The sequence below is a fragment of the Vespa mandarinia genome, chromosome 12, assembly GCF_050613455.1.
Source record: "Vespa mandarinia isolate Hongniang chromosome 12, ASM5061345v1, whole genome shotgun sequence".
NCBI lineage: Eukaryota > Metazoa > Arthropoda > Insecta > Hymenoptera > Vespidae > Vespa > Vespa mandarinia.
The window spans coordinates 1,157,284-1,181,500 of NC_140821.1; the positions used below are offsets into that span (position 1 = coordinate 1,157,284).

General features: G+C 40.5%; 1 protein-coding gene and 1 long non-coding RNA gene across 3 annotated transcripts in view; one reads left to right on the forward strand and one right to left on the reverse strand.

Moving 5' to 3' along the window:
- LOC118448941 (uncharacterized) overlaps positions 1 to 24,217 on the reverse strand; it is a 231,552-nt gene that overhangs the window by 76,529 nt on the left and 130,806 nt on the right. The gene's annotated exons all lie outside the window — the stretch shown is intronic.
- Positions 1 to 24,217, forward strand: part of LOC118448936 (uncharacterized) — a 52,287-nt gene that overhangs the window by 8,753 nt on the left and 19,317 nt on the right. For both annotated transcript variants that reach the window (XM_035882892.2, XM_035882891.2), the window contains exons 2-3: positions 356 to 1,693; positions 4,809 to 4,954. In XM_035882892.2, the coding sequence (XP_035738785.1) occupies positions 356 to 1,693; positions 4,809 to 4,954 (1,484 nt within the window). The remainder of the gene's footprint in view (positions 1 to 355; positions 1,694 to 4,808; positions 4,955 to 24,217) is intronic.

Below are 24,217 nucleotides of genomic sequence, written 5' to 3' on the forward strand. Positions count from 1 at the left end.
AGAGAGAGAGAGAGAGAGAGAGAGAGAGAGAGAGAGAGAGAGAGAGAGAGAAGGAAGAGACGCCCGTAATAACAGCAGCAAGCGGGCCTCGCACTTAATTAAGACGTCTCTTGCAATTAGGTACTTTTACGATCGGCGTAAAACTCGATCATTCAGCGCACGTACGAATCAACTATCTTATTTCTTTTTCTCTTTCTATATTACGGATTATCAGCGATCGTTCCGTTCCGGCTTTTCATTTCCAGACAATCTATTATTTTCTCTCTTTCTTTCTCCTTCCATCTTTATCCATCTCAATTCTGACTCTCGTTCGTTTCGTTGAGGAGCCTAACGGTTGCAACATTCGTTGTTACAGCGAGAATGTCGAGCAGCGGCGTGACGAGCGGTCCGGTGAGCCAAGTCTGTCGGCCACATTTTCACAGTTCTGTACTACATCCCTGGTTATCCGGGAGCGGGGCGGACACGTCTAAAACGCCATGGGGTTTTCCAACGACAACGGCATCGACCGGTGGAACAGTGAGCGACGACAAGCCGCAGAGTCCATTGGGTTCCTCTCTACCACCCACCACGGGGAGTTTATCGAGTCACGGGGCAGGTGGTGGAGCGCATCATCTTTTCTCGTTTCCCCCAACGCCACCAAAGGACGCCACGCCGGACAGTATAACGGCGAGTACGACTTCTAGCTCGAACAACAATACGACGAACAACAGTGGGAGCGGGAGCAATGGCAATAACAACGGAAGCGCAGCGAACTCTTTATCCGGATTAGGAGGTGGTGGTAGCAGCGAGTATCAAGCAGCTGTGGCACATGCAGCGGTGATGGGTGCGTTTATGCATCATCAAGACGCGTTGGGAGCTAGCGGTGCGGGCAATTGCGACGTGAAACCTACGGTGATGTTGGGACATCATCACGGGGCACCTTCGCCGCCTCATCAGCAGCACGGTGGGAACGCGGGGAACAACGGAGGTAGCAGCAACAACTCGGCGGCCAGTTCGGGACAGGTGAAACAACGCGAAGGTAATAACCAATCGGGGAGCAGCCAGCAAGCGAACGGTGGTCAACAGCAGCAACAGCAGGCGCAGCAGCAGCAGCAGGACGCGTATCAGAGCAACACCGGGGGCAGCTCGCCCTGCGGCAGGGACAGCTATGCCGCCGCCGCTGCGGCCGCTGCGGCAGCCGCGGTCGCCGCAGCCGCCGTCTCCAACAGTCACCACGTGGCAGCAGCCTCGGCCTCGGCCCAATATGACCCGGCGACGAGTGCCTACAACATGTATCAACATTTGCAGTACCCCAATGCTGCCCACCACCATCACCATCATCATCATCATCATTTGACTGGTGGTGGGGGTGCTGGGGGAGGCGGCGGCTCCGGCGGCACGGCCACGTCCTCCTCCTCGTCGTCCTCCGCGTCGTCCCACAATCCGCACAACAACAACAACAACAACAACAACAACAACAATAACAACAACAACAACAACGGCAACTCCGGCACGACGGTCGGCGCTCTTTTTGCCGCGGCGGCGCATCACGGCGCCGGTAACGCCAATTCCGGTGTCCCCGGCGTCGTGAGCCCTGCCGATTCGAAGCTCCTTTCGGCTCACGCGAGCAACGCGCACGCCAACAATCCGGGCTCACCCGGCGCGCATCAGCATCATCAGCAAAAGCCCAGGAACAAGTCGAGGACGTCCGCCGGTAAGCGGCACGCCTTGCCCGCGCCTTTTCTCTTCTGTTCTTTTCTTCTCTTTTCTTTTTTTTCGTTTCTTTTCTTTTCTTTTCTTTTCTTTTCTTTTCTTTTCTTTTCTTTTCTATTAACAATATTTTTAATTTAACCCCAAACCCTCTTCCCTAGGATATTATCGTCTTTATCGATTTACCGCTAGGAAGGAGGGTCTTTGTTTGTGCTTTGATTTGACTTTTCTTTTTCTTTTTTTCTTTTTTTTCTCTTTTTTCTCTTTTTTGTTGTTTGTTTTGTCTTTACGGTTTGACTTGCTTTTGGTGGCGGTCATCTTATCACTTATTCGCTCTTTTATTTATCCTTTCTTTACGCGTAAGCATTTGAGTTTCCTTCTTCTTTCTTTAACTTCTCTTTTCCTTTTTTATATTTCGTCAAGAACCGGCAATATCGCCGGGAGAGGGAGAGACGCAGTGATACACACAACTGTTTTTGTATTTTGTCCGTAATTCACCGATCTGTTTTTTGAGTGGCACACACCAAGCGAACAAGCGTAATCGTCGAAGAGCACCACCCACGATACCACTGGTTTTCAACGTGTGACACGTAAACACACACATATGTGAACACCCTCATCCGCCGCATACTTATTATATATCTATACGGGGGTTGTATCGGAAAAGAGGAAAGAAAAAAAGAAACAAAAAAAGGAAAAAAGAAAAAAAGAAAGGAACGAACACGCGCGAGCGAGCACAGATTTTTTTCGATGTGGTGTGGCTATCGCTACGTTTTTGGTTTTGTTTTTTTTCTCTCTCTTTTTTTTTTTTTTCTGTCACAGCAATCTCCCCCTCTCGAAGAGTCGTCTCCATGGGCTCTCAACGACACTCGTGTCTTTCGTTTGTCTGTGTTTTTTTTTTTTTTTTCGTTCATTTTATTTTCATTTCACCATCTTTTTTTCGTTCGATCATAATGAACTGGCAGCAGACGGTCAAGCGTCGCTGAATTTTCAACGCGCATTTATATACATACATACTTACTTACTTACCTTTTCTCTTTATTATTTCGATGCGTTGTTTGTCGGAGACTTCTCCAACCCCTCGACAATACTCAAGGAAAACGAAATAAATGCGTTGGTGAATGCTAAGAGAAAGAAGGAGGGAGAGCCAGCGAGCGACCGAGCGAGCGACCGAGAGAAAGAGAGAGAGAGAAAGAGAGAAGAAGGGGAGTAATGAGAATGAGACGGCTGAAAAATGCCGGATACGCTGATTGCGGTAATAGCCGGTCTCTACCGACGGCGTGGTAAAAATCCTAATTCCGGGAACAATGGTTCGACTTCGCGCCGTGGAAGCCCGCTAATTAAATCGACTTACGACACATGCACACACGGCTCGACTTCGTTGCCGCAGGCAGCCTCGAAAGTCGTCGCTAAGAAAAGAAGAAGAAGAAGTAAAAGAAGAAAAAGTGAAAGAAGAAAAAGAAGAAGTAGAAGGAGGAGGATACGGATTGGATATACCAACTCGATCGCGGAAAAACTTGGAATCGAGAGAAGTAGAGGAGGAGCTCTAATAAACGTCACTGGCGAATTAATTGGAAAGATCGCGACGGTTGATTATATTTATGTACTGTGACACGCGACCAACGCACGGATGAGATTTACGAAATCGTAATTTTTTTTTTTTATCTCGTTCGTTTGAAAAGCAATATTCATTTTTTTCTCGAATTTTTCTTTTCTTTTGTTCTTTTTTTTTTTTTTTTTTTAATTATTTTCTTTTTTTTTTTTTTTTTTTTTTTTTCTTTCGAATCTTTTCTCCTGAGAAAGACGTGACGAGGGAGAACGTAAAAGTAGTAACGTAGGCTCTGCTTTGAATTACTTTTCGATCATAACCGTAAGGAAAAATTCGGCTTTCGATGATGAGAAAAGGATGATAATCGTAGCTCGTTATCACCCTCGAATATCTGTTCTCGACGATAAAACCGAAATCGAATTAAGCGAGTTTGCAGCATATAAGGTTGCCTTGCCCTGCCCTACCGCCTCGCGGTCCTTCCAATTAGTTTCCGAATCGAACTTATCCAATCCGAAGGGCAATTAGGAACGCGTTAAAGCCGGTTATGACGTTAGCGATCCGGTTAAATAAGACAGAAGAAGATCTTTATTTGTGCGATCGATTCTTATGAAGTCATGAAATTGATGACGTACTCTCTCTACGAGCATCATCACCAGATGATCTAATTAGGCCGAACAACATCATTCGAAGAGATTGCTGAATTCGAAGGAGTCACCGACCGTTCGTTCGTCCGTTCGTTTACACACTTTTCCAATACTCCTCTTCGTTATATCCTAATTTCCTTTATAAGAAAAAAGCAAAAAAGAAAAAAAAAAAAAACAAAAGTTATTATTAACGTCCAAGACGGACGGGGAGGAACACGCGGTTGCACGACCCTCTCTATATTTTTTTCTTCTTTTCTCTCTTTTATATAATTCTTCGTCTATGTAGTATGTCTAAGTACTTTTTTCTAATACCTTTTATCTCTATCCTTAATTAAAATGAGGAATCTCTCGACATATAATTAATCTCCAACAAATCATCCGTGCTTTCAAAATATGACTATGCTTCTGCTCTGATAATTGCATGATATCAAATGTTTTGCAAATTGCATGAACTATCTTCTATATACATATATATGTGTATATATATATATATATATATATATATATATATATATATATTTTTTTTTTTTTTCTCTAAAGTGCATAAATTCTTTACAACAGAATATACCTTTTGCAAATGTTTCTTTTTCTCTCTCTTACTCTCTCTCTTTTCTTCTCTTGTTTCGTCTTTTTCTAAAAATCTTTCTCAAGAGAATTCATGCACGAATCCAATGCTTTTTCGATCGTATCTGATCGTTCGAAATGAAACGAAACAACGATCAGAAATATTGTTATTCGTATGAATCACGTTGATCGAACGATCATCTACGATCATAGTTTCTGCGTATAGATATTATTTCTGTGTATATAATTTAGTTGTTATCGTCGATATATCAGGAAGGAGGATAAGGTACTAATTTGATTTTTCTTTTGTCCCTCCCCCATTCAACCTCGGGATGAAAATGAACGCGTGCGCGCATACGTAGAGGGTCGTGAGTGCGTTAATTGCGGTGCGACTTCGACGCCTCTGTGGAGACGAGACGGTACCGGACATTACCTCTGCAATGCTTGTGGACTTTACTACAAGATGAACGGCCAGAATCGACCGCTCATCAAACCCAAGCGCCGCCTTGTAAGTACCTAAGCTTTCTTACATTTCCATCGTTATTTCTTTTTTTCTTGTTATTCCTGTTTGTATTTTTTTTATGACTCTCAAACACGTATATATATATATTTTTTTTCTTTTCTTATGAAATATCGCGACGAATTTTCTCAATCTAATCTAACATATTTGAGATCCGTGTCGTTTTTGAACATGGCAAGAACGTTCGAGCGAAATTTATTAAAATTTAATTGAATATTTTTCTTACATTTGGCGAACAGAAAGAGAGAGAGAGAGAGAGAGAGAGAGAGAGAGAAACTAAACTAAACTACTATTAGTAGACATATAAATACTAACTACATACTACTACTGGTTCGCACTTTAAGTGATCACCGATGCGTTTCATAAGAACGACCATTCTACACCCGTCGAACGTTCCATATTCGTAAAGGCGAGTCCTTGAAACCTTTCCTTCGTGCACTCCACGCTCGGACATACTTAATTAACGCTAGCGTTGGACAAACTTGAGTTTCTATCTCTCACTCTCTTTCTTTCTCTTTCTCAGTCTAGTCGTATACCGATGTAGTCATCAGAATGCAAGATAAGACAAGGCCAAGTTAATTTCCTGTATACAACGATTATAATATCGTGCCGTCCTCTCTCTCTCTCTCTCTCTCTCTCTCGACGATTAGCAAATATCGCGCGGCATTTTTGAGAATGAATACTTACCATCCGTCTTCTTCCCGGTCTTCGCTATTAAATTAACGAAGCAATTAGCGAAAGGAAACATCGACGATGTATTCTTTCAATTACACGCTGTTTCTTCTTGCCGTTTACGCGAGGGGAAGAAACCTACTTTTACGTCGTGTACTACGTTTGTATTCTTTCCATTTATTTACATAAGCTTACAAAAGGAGAGGGAAGGAGAGGAAGGAGGAATGAAGGGGAGAGAAAGGGGGGAGGGGGGGAGGGAAAGGAAAGCACCGGGCCTTCTTCATATTCGTAAACGTACAATTAAATTAATCGTACATCAAATTTTAATTAACAATCATATTTATTAATAGCCGAAGTAATTATTTAGTCTATTTAATATTTATTGATAATATCAATTCAATGGAGATTGATATTCCAGTTTGAACACGATGTATTAAAGTTAAAAAAAAAAAAAAAGAAAAAAGTAAGAAAAGAACGAAGGGAATTAGAGTAGGCGTTAGAACGTGAATATATTCCGATCGATAGTCTAGAGGCTACCCCGAAGCTCGAGGAGAGACCAAAAGGTTTCGTGCCCTATCGGTTCTTACTTACGATTCCCGCGAATTCGATCTATTTTTGGCGATTAGACTGGCACCTTCCGTAAAATGGAATAACGGAAACATGATACCACCACCAGCAACAGCAGCCCTTACTTACAATCTTCCCTTCGTCCCCCTAACTATGTGATACGTGGTTTGAAAATATCGTGACTCCTTCGAGGAGACTTCGTCACGGAAGGACGCTCAAACTCACTCCTTTCTTTATAGTTCGAGTTTTTTTCCCCTCCCCCCCCCCTTTCTTTTTTTCTTTGCCTTTCATTCTAATCAACATTTTTCTCTTCCTTTCTTTCTTTCTTTCTTTCTTTCTTTCTTTCTTTCTTTCTTTTTTTCTTTCTTTCGTGTTTGTTAGAAATGTAAAGAACAATCCCATTTGTAATGTTAGAAGATATATATCCCATTCTCTGGGCTGTTGTTGGTCGGCATTGTTGTAATGTTTTTATGATTAAAAGAGGAACGATCAGAATCGGATTCACTTGCTTTAGTAGACGAGAATGAAAATAAGGCGTTCTCATCGAGCGATTCCTTTTCCATCTGGCCGCGTCGCATTCTGACGTTTCACTATCGCTTTCGGTCGACAGCGCGAAACTTTCTCTTGAGCGAAATAGACGCATCGCGATCTTGATCAAATGCGCTTGAAGATGAATCGAAAATATATCTTTCTTTCTTTCTTTCTTTCTTTCTTTCTTTCTTTCTTTCTTTCTTTCTTTCTTTTCTTTTCTTTTTTTTTTCCTTCGTCTCCTTTCGCTAATTCCCTATCAGCATATAAATATAAATAAATGTCCGTCGTTAATTGGTATAATATAACGGCGAGTACACGCGATGTAAATTCATTTTCGCCGTCTGTGAAAAAAGAATAAAAAGAAGGAGAAAAAAAAAAAGAGGTTTTTATCGTCTAGTCGCACGCGTTTACCAGATAAGTACTAGATATTCTACACACTGTATGTATTATACATCGCGAATCTTATAGCGCGATATTACGCCGAGGGAAAAGCGTGCGTCCATTGCTTTTGCTCGTTTCTTTTGCCCAGACGAAGGTTCGTCGAACGATAATTGACGGCGTTTTGGTTTAATTGATGCATTTACACGCGTCGAATAGGAGGAGGAAGAAGAAGAGGAGAGTACGGTTGACACGGCCCAGTGGAAAATTCAACGTGCGTGTTTGTTTCTCGTAAAGAATTTATTCGATTCGTTCGAGAGAGTTTTCAAAGACCAACACCATCATATATATATATATATATATATATATTTACATATATATATATATATGTGTGTGTGTGTGTGTGTGTTATAGTTAGCTGAATAATTTTTTCGATTATATCAAAAAAATATAGTTTGAAGTAATTGTTAATATTTTTATAACATAATACGTCACGGTGTATTCATTGAAACGTTTCTCAACGATGTCGCAAAAAATGAAATAAATCATGTGGTCAAACGATAAGCTAATATATTCGATACAAGATAATCGTAAATCTTTTTTTTTTTTTTTTATTCACGAAACGAAAGCTAAGATCATTATTTTATTTCATTCGGGTCGGAATAAACATTCTCTAATCCTCCCGCGACAAGGACAAACATTGTGACAGGATGACGAGGAGACACGCCTACCTATCAGTCATTTATCAATACCGATCGCGACAAGGGGAGCACAGCGCGCTAAGGCAATGCGAGCTAATAAAATATGTATCGGTTTAAAGTGGTAGGCGTCCCTTATCGTGAGCACGTGTGCGACACTTTCGCCGTGCTCTGTAATTTTCTTCGAGGCGATCGAGCGAGTCAGCTTTATATTTTTTTTTCTTTTCTTGTTTTTTTTTTCTTTTTTTTTTTTTTTCTTTTCTTCTTTCGACCATTTATTTCGAGCTGATGGTAAGCTCGTTTCCCCAACGGCGACGAAATTAAAAATTTATTTGATAGAAAGAAAACCACTTTTGATCGATTGTTTCTCCCATCGTTAGGAATATTATTTGTTGTGTTATCTAGTCAAAAATGGAAAAATAATTTTGCGTACATTCGTTTCTCTTTTTTCATAATACCTTGGAAAAAAATACACGCACGCGCATATATATATATATATATATACATATAAATATATTTGTCGTTACGTTTCCTCGTCTAATATCATCGAAAAGATAACGCGCGTAGAGAATAACAATGTTCCCTCATAAGGGTCTTCCCTTGTAGTATACTTTTCGCGCAATATGTTGCATTTTTACGAGACCATGCATGGGTACTGCTCGCAGATGCGTGTCGTCTAAAAAGTAGAAAGAGAGTCCGGAGTTGATACGATCTCGGAAACAAAAGTGAAAGAGGGATGGAGTTGTAGGGGAACACACCAGGTATATATACCTCCTATGGATATATATATATATACACACACACACAGTCGTATAGACATATATATATATATATATATATATATATATATGTATACATATAAAGCAGAGCCCACCTTTCGCGTATTTTATATAAAGTCTCGACGCACAGAGAGAAAGAAAGAGAGAACACGTACACAGATGCGACAGAATTTTTGTGAAGGTGTGGCGTCCCGACGACGAAGCCCCAGATAGTAAGGGTTGAAATACCCCGTCCATCCAACAGCCATAGCCGCCATTTTTGATTCATCATCGAGATAACCCGAACAGCTGGGAAATTTTCCTTTCTTTTTTTCTCTCATTCTCTCTCTCTCTCTTCCTTTTTTTCTTTTTTCTTTGCTTTCCTCTACTCTTTTTCGTTCTCTCATACGAAGAGGGTAGCTACCCGTTTAGAAGCAGCGAGTTCAGGAATGCGTGTAGCTACATACGCGTGGTCGTTGGATATATTTCTACCCTCTTGTCCTCGAAATGGCGAGGAGACAGCGAAATGGCGTCGTTCGTTCCGAGCTTAGCCCCGCTCCGCTCCAGAGACCGACTGGAACGCAAGAGGAACGCCCGTTACTTTTCTTTTCGCGATCTTTCGTTTTCTCGTGAGTTTTAAATACTTTGTTAAATCGCCCGGTAACGTCATGTATTACAGTCTTAGAATCACTAGTTAAACGTATACTTACTTTGTTGCACATAATTATTCACGATTTAAAAGATTGCGATCATTATCGTTATGCGATAGGAATATGGATAATGAGAGAGAGAGAGAGAGAGAGAGAGAGAGAGAAAAAGAAAAAAAAATACAAGAAAATTCAACAACAGATTAAACACGTTGATTATTTTATGGAAAATCGTGAGAACATTCGACTAACGATATGGCGGAAATATTAGTATGTAGACAGGAAGAGGGAGAAGAGGAGACGAGAAAAAGAAAAAAAGAACCTAAGAAGAGAAACATTGAATGGAAGATTATCGAGAGATATGAAAAATCATTAATCTTAATGCACGTCCAGAACTCGTGAAGGATCGGAGAGTTTAATCATAGAAAGACAGAGAGACAGAGAAAAAAGAAAAAGGAAGAAAACAAAAAGAGAAAGAAAAAGCAGAAAGAAAAAAGTAAAAAGTAGAAAAGAGAAGGACAAAAAATGAGTTTGAAAGAGACTTTGGATTATCAGAAGAAAGAGATCGGATCGTTAGGATCGACGCGCATCTGGTGGATCGGATCATCGATCTATTTCTCTAAGGTAGAGAGATCCTTAAAGGATCGCTGGGCCAAGGGCTTCGTTCTCTCTCTCTCTCTCTCTCTCTCTCTCTCTCTATCTCTATCTCTCTCCCTTTCTCTTTGGTTGGCTCTCGCATCTTGAGCGCTGCACGTACGCAGAAGGAAGGTAATGCTCGGAGAGTCGCTCGTTAACGGCTGTCCTACACGCTCTCCTGCCTCCCTTTTCTTTTCTCCTCCGTCCTCCCGATCCTTATCGTTACGCCGTGCCCTGCCGTGCCACTACACCGTGCCGTGCGCTCTACTACGAGTTACAGTCCTGCGCCCGTTCCTGGACATTCCATGGCGGAAGCTTCTTCCTTCCTTTGCCAGGACCAAAACCACCATAAGATTTATAATATGCAAACTTTATCTCTTCCGACACACACGACGTCTTTCTCTTAATAGTTTCAGATCGATGCTTTTTTTCTTTTTTTTTTTTTTCTTTTTTTTTTTAAGATCGTCGATACACACACACACATACACAGGTTCATCAACATTTTCTACAGTCGATCGCAAAAGAGTGTCTAATGGCAAGAAATGATTTATCAATTCGTTAGAAATAATCTTAGGTGATTCCTCCGCACTAGGATCATCTGCATCGTTGGAGAGAAAGAGAGATATCGATCAATTTCTAGGATAACTCGAGCATAACAATTACTTTGAATTCTCTAAAGGATCGCGTGCCACGTCTAATTTGTTTAATTTGTTCCGTGACTCTCGTTCGATCGAAATGGTCGATTTCTCGAGATCACCGATTTACGAGTCGATTCGCCGGCATGTGCCACGCGCTATACAAGCCACGATATCGCGTTAAAGTCCTCGCCTGGCACTCCAGAAACGTCTTCCTCTTCTTCCTCTTTTTTTCTTCTCCCTCCCCCTACTCTCTCTCTCTCTCTCTCTCTCGCTCTTTTTTATTATTTATTTTTTTTTTCCTTTCGTACCAAGCGAAAGGCGTACCTACCTATCTACCTACCTACCTACCTACCTACCTACCTACATACATACGTACGCCGAGGAAAGCGAGTCCAGCGTAGCCATTTGGCGGAGAAGGGTCGGAAATTTATAACGCGCGTCCTCGAGGGACGTGGCCTGAAATATTCAACGCGCGCCGCGAGAAGAAGAAGCAGTAAGAGAGAGAGAGAGAGAGAGAGAGAGAGAGAGAGAGAGAGAAAGAGAGAGAGAGAGAATGAGAGAACGAGAACGATTTCGTCGAGATCGTCGTCGTCGTCGGTATAATTCTACTTATAAGAGGACCATCTTTTTTCGGAGTCCTTTCCTCTTTCTCCTCCGCCTCTTCCTCCCTTCCTCTTCCAAGCTGCGACTCGTTTCGCTGGACTTTACGAGCCCTCTCTCTTCGTAAGCTAGAAGCAAGAGCGACATTCTCGAGATGTTACGAGTCGAAAAGTCGAGCCTTTTCTTAAGGAAGAAAAAGAGAGAAAGAGAGAGAGAGAAAGAGAGAGAGAGAATCGTCTCGTTGTTCGCGCGGGGGTCAAAGAGTCGCGCCGAGGATCGAACTTCTCTTCTCGATCTCTACGATTTTATCTCCTCGTTTCTCCGTGCGCTGAACGGCAGCAACGAGGTAGCAGTGTAACAGTGTTACGAGGTGGAAAAGAGAGGCGGCGAAAAGAAGGATGAGGTGGGGGTAGAGACCGCAAGGTTATCCTTAGCGATCTTCCGACGGAAAACGTATAGTCTCCGGTAGTCTTCGAAGGGCATTGTGCTTTCGTGCGACACCCGCATTCCCAAAGATTTTGCATCGCTGGATATCATCTACTGGTATACTTTGAAAGAACCGTAGAGAACTGTTTCAAAGTTTAAGCGGCCATTTAAGCGATCCCCTCTCAACTCTTTTTACGTGAGATCGAATATAATATATATAAATAAGAAGAACGAAGATTTGGTTAAGCATGTAAATGATCGTGATGACGATAACATCTGATTTTGTAGATCGTGTTGATGTAAAAAAGAAAAAAAAAAAAGAAAAAAAAAAAGAAAAAAAAAAGAAAGTCCATATCCATTGAAATTTGATCGTATGCGTTAATTTGTATTGAAAATAATAAGGAACCATTCGAGTTTATACTTTAAACTCGCGAGAATATGATTGAATCGCATGGTCGTGATAATCGATACGTCTGGTTAATTATTTAAATGGGTATAATAAAACTAGATGCAATCAGTGATCTAGTAGACTTAATCGCCATATCTACGTTCAATTCGATGAAACTTTAGGTACGTCTATTTTACGCTCCACTGGGAATATATGAATAGCTGGTATCTTTGATTATTTTATGTATTTTTTTTTTTATTCTCCCTCTTTCTCTCTCTCTCTCTCTTTTTTCTTGTCTTCTTGATCATTTAATTCCTTTTAGATTTTCATAATGAGCTGTTTGAATGGGATGACGTTCAAACGCGACGAGATATCGAGAATCTCGACGAAAATGTAGATAGATTCAATGATATTATTTTTCTTTTTTTATCCTCCGCAGTTTAAACTATTCGATCTTGTTTTTTTTTTTCTTCGTTTCTTTTTCCATCCATCCTTTCTTTCTCTTTTTTCTCTCTATTTTTTTCTTTTTTGTTTCTTTTTTTTTCTTTTTTTTTTTCTCTTTTTTTTTCTTTCTTCTTTTTTTTTAGTAAAAAGATCGTAACGGTGTGGTCTATGAACGGCATTCGGAAGGTGGTTGGGGGCAGATACGGCGACTGAATTATGTACCAGATGCAAATACCGTATTGTCCGTTGCCGCCGTCGTGATCCATCCGTCTTTCAGCTTCCTTGAAAATTCTGCTCATGAGATAGGAGATTTGCATCCCTTCGCACATTGAATACAACGCCCGGCTGCGTCAAGATCGACACTTTTTCTCTCTCTCTCTCTCTCTCTCTGTGTTTTTTTACTTGTTCTTTTTTCTTTCTTTCCTTTATTCCTCTTTATACATATATTCATTTGCGTCTTGTTCTTTCATCATTTTTCTGATCTTTATATGAAGCCAAAGGTGGTACTGGTGGGAGGTGGAAAAGAGGAAGGTGGACGAGGAGAAAGAGAGAAAGGGAGAGACGAGCCAATTAGATGGGCGTACACCCGAAGAGCAACCGAAATAAATCCAGAGATGTGAGAGAGAGAGAGAGAGAGAGAGAGAGAGAGAAACAGGAGAGGGCTACGCTAACGAATCATCGTAACTCATTAACTTGTAAATTGCTTCCGAGTGTTCATGCACTCGAACTGAAGTTTTATGCCCGTACGAACTTTTGTTTATATTATATTATTCTCACCGTCGATCTTGAGAATATTTTTTTACATTTCATATGTAAATACGAATAATAAAATGAATCGACAAAGTTTTGCCGAAATCATTGTTATAAATTATTCTTACGTATGAGTACGAGTTTAATCATTAACCGGTCGATAATTCAGGACTGGTCTCTTCAACGTTGAACGATCTTTTCCTTTCTTTTTTTTTTTCTTTTTCTTTTTCTTTTTCTTGTTCTTCTTCTTCCTCCTCTACTTCTTCTTTTTCTTTCTCTTGTTACATTCTCTTTCTCTCTTTCTCTCTGGCGAACTACTTAAGATTCGGTATGCCGCGAGTGGTCGACCAGTTTCTCAGAGCGAACGACGAGTCGATCGATCATCTTTCGAGGCAGAGAGAAACGATTGTCTCCTCGCTCGAAATCCGCGGCCTCTTCGTATATACGTTTCTGTCCTTTTCTACCGCGCGTACCCGTTGTTTTTAGCTCCGGCGATCGATCGATTCGATTGTTACCTCGTGGATGGATGGCTTTCGATATTAGAAGAGAAAAGGTTTTCTCTTTGAAATCTTTCCACGTCGTTATATAATAATTTATTAAGGAAGATTTCAAAAGTAATACAACAAATACTTTATTATTATTATTATTATTATTATTATTATTATTATTAATTATCGTCGTCATTTATTGTAGCGCAGGCATTAATTGTTCACAGTCAACTGCGATAAAAGAAAGGAAGGAGGAAAAAAGAACTCTTAGATCGTCGTCCATCGCTCTGGAAAGGTCGAAAATCGTGTCGAACGGTGCTTGCTCCCTAATCCTTTCCCATACTCACGGGAAGGGCCAAGGCTCATTCCCCTCATTCGTATCCTGGGAAGGGCTTTGCCGCAAGGGTAGAGAATAACGCGAACCTAGGGATTCCTTCTACGGTCCCTTTAGGGCAGCTGTGCGAGTCTATCATTGGTCGCGATCTCGATGTATCCCAGTTGAGCTTAGGAAACTAACCCCCACCATGTACTACCCTGGCGAATAGCTCGAGGACCAATCCTATCTCTTCTTCGAGGAGAGGGTGAATGAGACACCCTTCTGAATACGCTGCGGGAGATCGATCGATCGAGAATATTCTCGAATCAAAAATGAAAGCGCAAACGCACATGCACAAATATGTTAACATATGTTCGTCCAATCTTCAATCATTTTCTCTATGCAAATCACGATAGATCTTGTACGATTATACAAAAGTTTAGTCTCGGCAGAAATAAAAAAGTGAAGAAAAAGAAAATGAACTCTTTGCGGAAGAATCTGTGGCATAAGTATGAGGAATCGTTTCTGGCATGTAAATCTCAAATAGATTCTCAATGTTTTTCGTGATATAGAAGGGTAAGTGTAATAGTTTTAGTGGGGAAGTTGAGGAACTTCAAAGATGAAAAAAGGAAGAGAACGAGAAGGAGAAGAAGAGGACGACGAGGAATAAGAGGGAACGAAATAGTATAGAAAAAGGGTCGCGCAGGCCAATCTAAAAAGAATCGCCTTGGAAGTCCATAAATCGTGGCGCAACGGTAGCGGAGGATGAGAACGAGAAGGAAAGAGAGAGATATACACGCGCGCGCACACACGCAAACATATATATATATATAAAGAAGAGAGATACATATTATATGCATATATATATATATACATATATATATATATATACATACACACATACATATATAGAGACTATAGAGAGAGAAAGGAAGAAGAGGAAGTGAGTGAGACTGAAGTTGGTTGGCCGGTTCTTCTCCTCCATCGGTGGCCCTGCGGCCACGAAAAACGCGCGACGGTGGCGCGCTCGAATAAATCAAAGTGGCGTGAAAATCAATTGTAAGACATTCGCCTGGCGTGTTACCCCCACCATAAGCAGCAGCAGCAGCAGCAGCAGCAACCACCACCACCACCACCACCACCATCACCATCACCACCACCATTACCAGCAGGAGCAGCAACAGCAGCGGAGCACTAGCAGCACCATCGCCATCACCAGCAGGAGTAACAGCAACGGCACCTTCTCTTCCTCCTCTTCTTCTCGCATCGCGCCACGCCACTTTCGTGTCGTTACTCGACTCGAGTCGAGTCACCTTCCTTTGTGTTTTACTCGCTCGCTGCTTCTGCGTGTCCGCTTCTTTATCCTCCCCCTTAACCGTTCCCCTCACCCCTTACCCATTCACCTTCCCTCTCATCTCTCCCCAACAACCTCCTCGTTTTCGTCGTCGTCGTCGTCGTCGTCGTCGTCGTCCTCCTCGTCGTTGTCCTCGTCGTTGTCCTCGTCGTCGTCGTCGTCGTTGTCGTTGTTTTTGGGGTTGGGGTGCGGAGAGACGTGGCAAAGTCAATACGGAGGAGTCGCGCGCAAACTCAGCGCGCAAAAGCCGCGCAAACGCCGACGTTAGCCAATGCGAATTTAGGCCCGCGACGCATGGCGTTCGGCCATCGCGCATTTTCGCCTTCCATCGAGACTATCGTTCTAACGAACGTCTTCTACCTTCCTCTTACACACGTACGTAATATTTTTAAGGTGTTTCTCGTCGTTTACCCTCAACCTTAGAGATACATAGGTAGTCGTATATCTCCTACTACCGGCCATTTTCTTGATTCTCTTTATTTTCGTACATTATTATTCGCGACGAACGAAGGTTCTTGCAAATAGGTCACAACGAAGCCATTTTATCTGTTCCTCTTTCTTTTTTTTTCCTATTTTCTTTTCTTTTTTTTTTCTTTTTTTTTTTTTTTTTTTAATCCACTTTATTTCGATTCCCGGCAAATAGTATTACGACGGAAGACGTAGTAATCGTAGTTTGTAAGCTTCTTCTTCTTCTTCTTTAAGAGATGTCTTTTAAACGATTAGACAGTGCGCTCGAAAATAAGGGTAGGTTTCGATTTCTTCTTCTTCTCTCTTTCTCTCCCTGTCTCAGGTGGACTACCATCCGTCTATCTCTTTCCTTCGTTTACACCAACGACGAGTAATGGCCGCCATGAAGTTTATTTATCGCGTCGCTTTTACGTACACGCAAACCTTTCAAGAACACGACGTGTGCAGGCCAAACACAATTTTCAATGCGATAAACAGCGCGAATGGAGAAGGCGTGCTCGCGAGTGTACGCGCTTTTCTCGATTAATCGATCCACAATCAGATTCCGAAAGCTTAACGCTTTACGAATAATCCTCGCTCGGTATGTATGTACCTACATCGGTGCTCTAAACGCGTAATGTAACGTAGTTAACGCGTTCGATAATGTTTAAGCGTCTATAATGAACACTTCGTTTAATAGCTTTTAATGAGCTATACGCGGATATTGATGTTAATTATCTACGTTTCGTATATTATCGTGTAAGCGTGCAATTATTTCCAATTTCTATTTTTCTTTCCCAATAATCCTACGATAATTAATTTATGAATGAGACGAATTTATTTTTTTATGATCATCACGAATAAAAAAGAGAGAGAGAGAAAGAGAAAAAAAAAGAAAGAAAACAAAAGAAAGAAAAATTTATAATCGTGATAATATCTTTTAGATTATCATCTGAGCGAAGCTTATATTCTGTTAGGATTATCGAAGGAATAATGTACGTTATCATAAATCTTTTGAAGGAAATTTGAAATTTCAACGTCGGAGTTCGCGCGTCATTCATTAAAAAAAAAAAAAAAAAAAAAAAAGGCGATTGAAAGTCGTCGTCGTCGTCGACGACGACGACGACGACGACGACGGTGACGGGAACGGTGATTTCGATTGCGAACCAGAATCGTTTTCGCGATCACCACGAAGTTATTTATCGCTGTCGTATAAACGCGACTCGAGGAGCGGCTATTCCCAACGACAGTCATGGGCTCTTCGGCAGCGCGATACTCCTATTACGTGTCTCATCGTTACAGCTCCTCGCAATATTTTCCATTTGCAAACCAAGAAATTCCGTTTTAACGTCTTGCATATTTTATTTCCTCAGGATAAACATTTGTACGCGTTGTTATTGAAAGATATGTAGGTATATAATTAAACGTTTGGTAATAATAATTATGTATTATCGATCGCTACAGAAACCGGCTTATATGGATAAAAGGAGATAAAAGAGATAGAGAGAGGGAGAGAGAGAGACAGAGAGAGAGAGAGAGTGAGAGAGAGAGAGAGAGAGAGAGAAGCAAAATGAATGAGAAACGAGGACGAAAGGAGTCCCGGTCAACGTAAACCATCCGCCGCTCGAGCAACTACAACGACAACAATAGGGACAAGATAATGACGCTATAAATAAATAATAATGCCACGGTCTATGCGCGTTAGAAAGGTCCTCAGTGTATCTCCTGTACCTCTTCCATGCTACACTGCCGTTTCTCTTTTCCACTTTACTACTGTTCCGAGATAGGTATATGCTTCTTGGTTTTTAGTCAAAAAGAAGACATACGCATAGGATATATAAGCGCGCGCGCGCGCGCGCACGTGTACGTTTATGATATAATCTGTTTTTACATATTACATTGTATAATTCGTTAAATATCAACTTTTCCAATAATAAAAGTAAAAAAAGGATATGCGAAAGCAACCCATTAATATCATCGTAACGATTCAATCTCATGGAACAATGAAAATATAATAGATAATTCGTTATCATCGGTATTATCCCCGTAGAGTAATCATAGCGCGATCAGATATTCGATAGAAATATTTATTCATTCGATAATACGATTTAATAGATTTGATCGAAAATAGACGATAGTTCGAATCTAAAAGAAATTTTCTTACTTTAAGGGAAGTTTGTTTTAATCGTTGACTGAATGTATCAAGTTGGTAGGTGCATTTACGCTATCATTGATAGCCAAGGTATCAAAGTATCGAGGCTGGCCACCTTGTCCTAATAAGCCGAACAGGATATTCGATCCTGTCCGTTGCCGTGTCCGTGGTATATTGTCTGACGTCCGTACGGGACAGTTGCACAATCTTCTCTCCTACACGCAGCACGCCAAGTCGATCTTTCTCTCTCTCTCTCTCTCTCTCTCTCTCTCTCTCTCTCTCTCTCTCTTTCCTTCTGTCTCTCTTTTTCTCTCTTGTGGGTGCGCGTCGCGATCTCTGCACGAGTGCGTGAGAGAGAAAAAGAGAGAGAGAGAGAGAGAGAGAGAGAGAGAGAGAGAGAGAGAGAGAGAGAGAGAGAGAGAGAGAGAGAGAGAGAGATAGAGCTCGTTTCACATTCGCGAGTATGTGCGCGCGTGCTTCGACGTCGTAACGACGTGGGGAACAGCGACGTTGTAAAACGCTTGAAATGCCACGCGATCGGTGGTGTTACGCACCTGGATAGAGGAGGTACATACATACATGCATATATATATATATATACATGTACGGGCATACGTACGTACATATATAGATAGATACTAACGCTACATTGACCGACCGAACCGATCGATTCCACTAATCCTAAACGCGATTAGAGACTGGACACGTTGTTCGAACCATCGTTATAGATTTGTCGATGGGAGCGAAGAATGCTTCATCGACCACTCCACCATGTTTTTGCATTGTTATTTCATCGTTATTCGCCGACGACTAAAGTATATGTACATCCATACTCGATTAGGATTTAAATGTGATTGTAATAGGCTTGTTTAAGAGTTACATTAAGTTTCTTGATAATTTATTATACTTTTTAATATATTTTTCATACCGTTATTTACGTTCGTTCAAAAACAATAATCATACGTGAATCATTAATAAAAGATAATTGACAGTGATCGAGAGAAATTGATTTTGATTATGCCAAAGGAATCGTATGTTATATTGTATCTAATTGACAAAAAAATAAGATGCAAAATTTTTTCCCTCGGTGATTTTGAAAGGTCATTGGAGAGGGTGAATGAATGCTATCGATCGAGAGGATAGCAAAGGATAACAGAGAGCCGAGATCCTCGCTCTTTCGAAGCAACGCTCGCTCTCGCATAACCGAAGGACTCGTTTCCGATAGAAATGGGCACACCGCGCTTGTGGATAATAAACGTTCTCTATGGTAACGGCATCAGTATGCGAAGATAGCAATAATAATAATAATAATAATAATAATAATAATAATAATAATAATAATAATAATAATAATAATAATAATAATAATAACAATAACAACAATAATAATAATAATAATAATAATAATAATAATAATAATAATAATAATAATAATAATAATAATAATAATAATAATCACGAAGGAGGTCCATGTAACGATTAGCGGCCAATCGAAAGTAGCTCGTTGTAAGTATACGTCATACCACGAGAGAAAGAGACAACAGCATGCTCGTTTCAATCTCTCTTTTTTCTTTTTTTTCCTTATTTTTCTTTTATATATATATATATATATATATGTATACACATATATGTATATATATGTTTCCTTTAGATCTCCCGATGTCAGCAAATATCGTGAGATCGAAAAATATCAAAGAAGAATCTCGAGACCGACCTTCGACTTTGCTTCCTTAGCGAATATCTTCGTCTCTCTCTCTCTCTCTCTCTCTTTCTCTCTCTCCTTTTACCGCACATAGAGAACCATAAAGGTACACGCACAGAGGCGATTTGTATCGACGAAAAATAGATACTTTTTTCTTGTTCGAACACCCGTTACATGAAATATACGTTCGGACGAAAGTACTCACGGCGAAGAGGTGTGGGTGTGTATAGTATAATAAGAGAGGTCCAGCCTTGCCTCGGAAGGAGGCTGGGTGTGGCCGTGACTAAAAGTTCACTAGAGCACACTTAACACACTTAACGCGCGCGCGAGAAGGTTTCTCCTTCTTGGATAGTTGCGATCCTTTGGATTTTTGCGAGCTGTTTCTGTTTGTTTTGTTTTCTTCTTATTTTTTCATTGCCCCCCCCCTACTCCTCCTCCCCACCCCTCTCAAAATACTGCCTCCTCGCGTATTCGTTCTCTCTCGTTCGAGGATTTTCTTTTCTTTTTTTTTGTTCTTTTTAATTTTTTTCTAAGAGGTCAAAGGGTACGCGAGAGAATCGTATGCTTTTATCGCGCTCGGCCGAGCGTGAACAGTTCATTTTTCATTTTAGGCTTCGAGATAGAACACCAAACCACACGGGCTATAATTTTTCCGTCATTCGGCATAGAATTAGAAACAGGAAACATCCAAATGAAATTGTCGGACAAAGTGTGACCACGCAAAGTGTTTTCCATAACGATTGTCATAATTGCTCGATCATCCTGTTTACATGTGTAAGTAATGTTATTTAACTGGATTTTCTATTATCACGGAATAAGATTTTAATGTTATTTATTATTTCTCGTCAGGTGTACACTTTCGTTATCGCTTTTAATCGATCAATCGAGATACACAGTATACATGATCGATATAAAATTTCATACTACCAAGAATTCTTCTTCGAATCGATCGTTTCCATTTATATGATCGACAAGGAAACATTATTTTCCGATGACGTTAATAATTAAAAGGCTCATAACAGACGTTAGAAATAATCACAAAACGTTCAAGATCGAGGACGACAGCGGTCAGGGACACAGCTCATCGGCCTTGAAAAAGTACATTCACGGATGTTGCGATTGCGGCTTGTCCCTTTCGGCGAATAGATCGAGCCGCGATCTCTGTATAAACGTTTACGCACGGTTAACAAGTTGTAATTGCAATTTCAGATGATAATCGGCCGTTCTAGCATGTAAATACGGAACGCGGTTAAGCGAACGCGAACAACCGTAATTTAATGGTACATTAGTATGTTTCTAACTCAACGCGATCCCCTTTAAAATAATATCTTCAAGATTATTATGAAGGTGTTTTTCTTATATTAAATAAAGACGAAGATATCATTTAAGCTCTCCTATCACTTGGATTTTCATATTACATTCTTATTCCACGAAGACGATCGAGGAGCCTACGAGAATGGAAATACTTGGAAAGAGCTTGTCGAGTGAACCGAAGTTATTGAAAGATCGAGCTCTCCGAGATTTATGCTATGCCGGGCCCGTTTACTTGTAAACGCCTCGGAGATGGCTATCCTTGCGGAAAGAGCAAGTGCACGCGCGAGAGAAAGAGAGATAAGTAGAGAGAGAGAGAGAGAGAGAGAGAGAGAGAGAGAGAGAGAGAGAGAAATAAAGAAAGAAAGAGAAATATATAGAATGATAGATAGTTTGAAAGAAAGAGATAGTCAACAATGAGCCATGGTAAATAAAGTCGCCAAGCGATGGCGCGTAATTGGTCGTCGCTCGCTCCCGCTCTTATGTTAGATAAATTCTGAATAATTATTTCTTCTTCTTCTTCTTTGTCTTTTAACAAACTCCTTTGTGGTTTTCCAACGGTCCTCGCGATTTTCATCGACTGCGTTATCATCGATTAGCATATCTCATCCGATCCGCAAGGTCTCGATTACACGTTCGTCGTACTAGCTAGCTAGCTGGCCAGCCAGCTAGTCAGCTAGCTAGCGATCCAGCGTTAGAGAGCGACCACATTGTTCGTGACGTGTGTGATAAATTACGCGTGCAGAATGAACGTTCGTTCCATCGTGCGAGTACGCGCCAGCCCGAGGAAAAGATTAATGAAATATCCGTGAAATCGTGAAAAACTTAGCTTAATGTCTTGGCTCTTATCGAGGAAATCTCGAGCCTTCCGTATCACCTGCTTCGTTTCTTAAGAGTCTTCGATAAGGATCTAAGGAAAGAATTTTCTTACAACAAGGAGAGTCAATGCTTACCAAAGTTTCGTCTCATTTCTTTCTTTCTTTCTTTCTTTCTTTTCTCCTTTATCTCGTTTCTTTTTTTTCTTTTTTTCTTTTTTTTTTTTTAACACACACACACACACACACACACAGTTCCGAAGGAGATATCCGAGCTCTTTGAAATCTCGCAAATTTCTCTTCTGGGACACGGACTACGTTGCAAAGCTACATCTTTGTCCACTCGAATCTTTATAGAAGAAAGTAGGTCGAGAGTGATCGATATTGATATCCCAAACAATTCCTTGAAGCTTTATACAAGAGTAAGAAAAAGAAGAGAGAAAAAAAGAACGTACTCGAACATCATGCAAGGATAACCATATCAAATCATTACAAATTTATCTTTCATTTTTTTTTTCTTTCTTTTTTTTTTTTTTTTCTTTTTTTTTCTTTAATTGACATTAACTTAACGACAAAAGAAAGGAAAAGAAAAGAAAACCAAAAAAGTCCCTTGAAATGCAGAGTTTGATAAAAAAAAAAAAAAAAAAAAAAAAAAAAGAAAAAAGTAGGACAAGAGGAACGGTATATACCGTTTGAGGGCGATGACGGAGAAGAGGGAACAGAAGCCGCTAGTAGTAGTCGCCGAGACAATTTTTATTTATATTCCTTCGAAACAAGGAGCAGAAGAAGAAGGTCGTATCTTTTTTCTCGAGCTTCTTTCTCTCTTTTTCTCTCTCTCTCTCTCTCTCTTTCTCTCCCTCCCTCTCCCTCCCTCTCACTCTCTTCCTCCTCTTACCCTTTTCTTATTCCTGTAGCGGCCGGAGGGCTCACCTCGTAATTCACTGCCCACGCGGCTGCTGCGTCCGTTCGTTCCTCCGTTCGTTCGTTCCTTCGTTCGTAGAACAGCAAAAGAGGGTTAACCGGAATCGCAAATCGAATAAATGCTTCTTAAAAAATTTTATGAACCCTCCTCTCTCTTTCCCACCCTTTTATCCCCCTATATATCCCTTTCCATAGAACCCGCAATTTTTAACCGGTTATCTTCGACGTCTGTTATGTAGGATCTCTGTTTTCAGTATAACAAATTTTGCCTGTTAAACTTCCGGTTAGCTTATAAAGACACCTTTATATCGCTTAAGATATTTTAAATGGAGTTATGCGAGGATGTTATTAGCCCATTGTTTTACACAAGCTAAGAGAATGAGGGAGAGAAAGAGAAAGAGAGAAAAATGGGAGAGAGAGAGAGAGAGAGAGAGAGAAAGAACTACCATACAGTCCAATTTACACGTCTTTTGATCCGTGAGACTTGTTTTCAACTATCGTCCCGTAAATCATCTCTCGCTCCATAAAGCTGCCCGTCGTTGCGTCCTCTTCTACTACTACTACAACTACTACAACTACTACTACTACTACTACTACTACTACTACTACTATTATTATTATTACTACTACTCCCTCACCCTCATTCTTCTTCTCCTTCTTCTTCTTTTCTTTCAGTAACGTCCTACGATTTACGGTGTAATTTACAAGCGATGCACCTATATCCTACAATTCTTTTCTTTCTCCCTCGTTTCAGAAGCACGTTATCTGTCCGTCATATAGATTTTCCGCTCGTTTCATCTTTTCTACACTGTTTTTTTTTCTTCCTCTGTTCTCTCTCTCTCTCTCTCTCTCTCTCTCTCTCTCTCTGTACGTTTTTACCTATTGTCAGATAGATTTTTTCAATCGCTTTAATCACAAACACTTTATAAATATATATATATATATACAGATCGTAGTAAAACTCAATGGGAGAGAAAGAGGGAGAATATGAGAAGACTAACGAGTCCCGAGACTCGACCGACTAATTACCCGTTGCTTTATTTCGTTATATCGATACGAACCGTTAGCGGGCCTCGGACCAGTTTTCATCGACCTTCGATCGTACGTACAGGATGCCAGGCAGCTCCCTTCCGATCGATCGAGATTGGAATCTCGAGCGCAAAAATTTACGCTCGGGTTCGTTCATCCTCCTCTTTCTTCTCCTTCTCCTTCTGTTCCTCCTCCTGCTGTTACTACTACTACTATTACTACTACTACTACTACTAATAATAATAATATTACTACCACTACTACTTGTAGTTGATATCTCGAAGAAAGTAATTGACTGCTCACGTGGTTCTTTCCTAACATCAGATTAACATATGTGGACAAGGGTTATTGAACCCCTTGCGAGAAAGTTCGTATATATAATTGAATATCGTATTATAATCTCGATTTGAAATTTATATGAGAAGAGAAAAAGAAAAAGAAGGGAAAAGAAGAAGAAGAAGAAGAAGAAGAAGAGGAAGAAGATAACAAATACAAAATTATCGTGCATGGGAAGAAGATATGATTATTTTTTTCTTCTTTTCTTGTTTTTCTTTTTTTTTCTCCTTTTCTTTTATTATATATA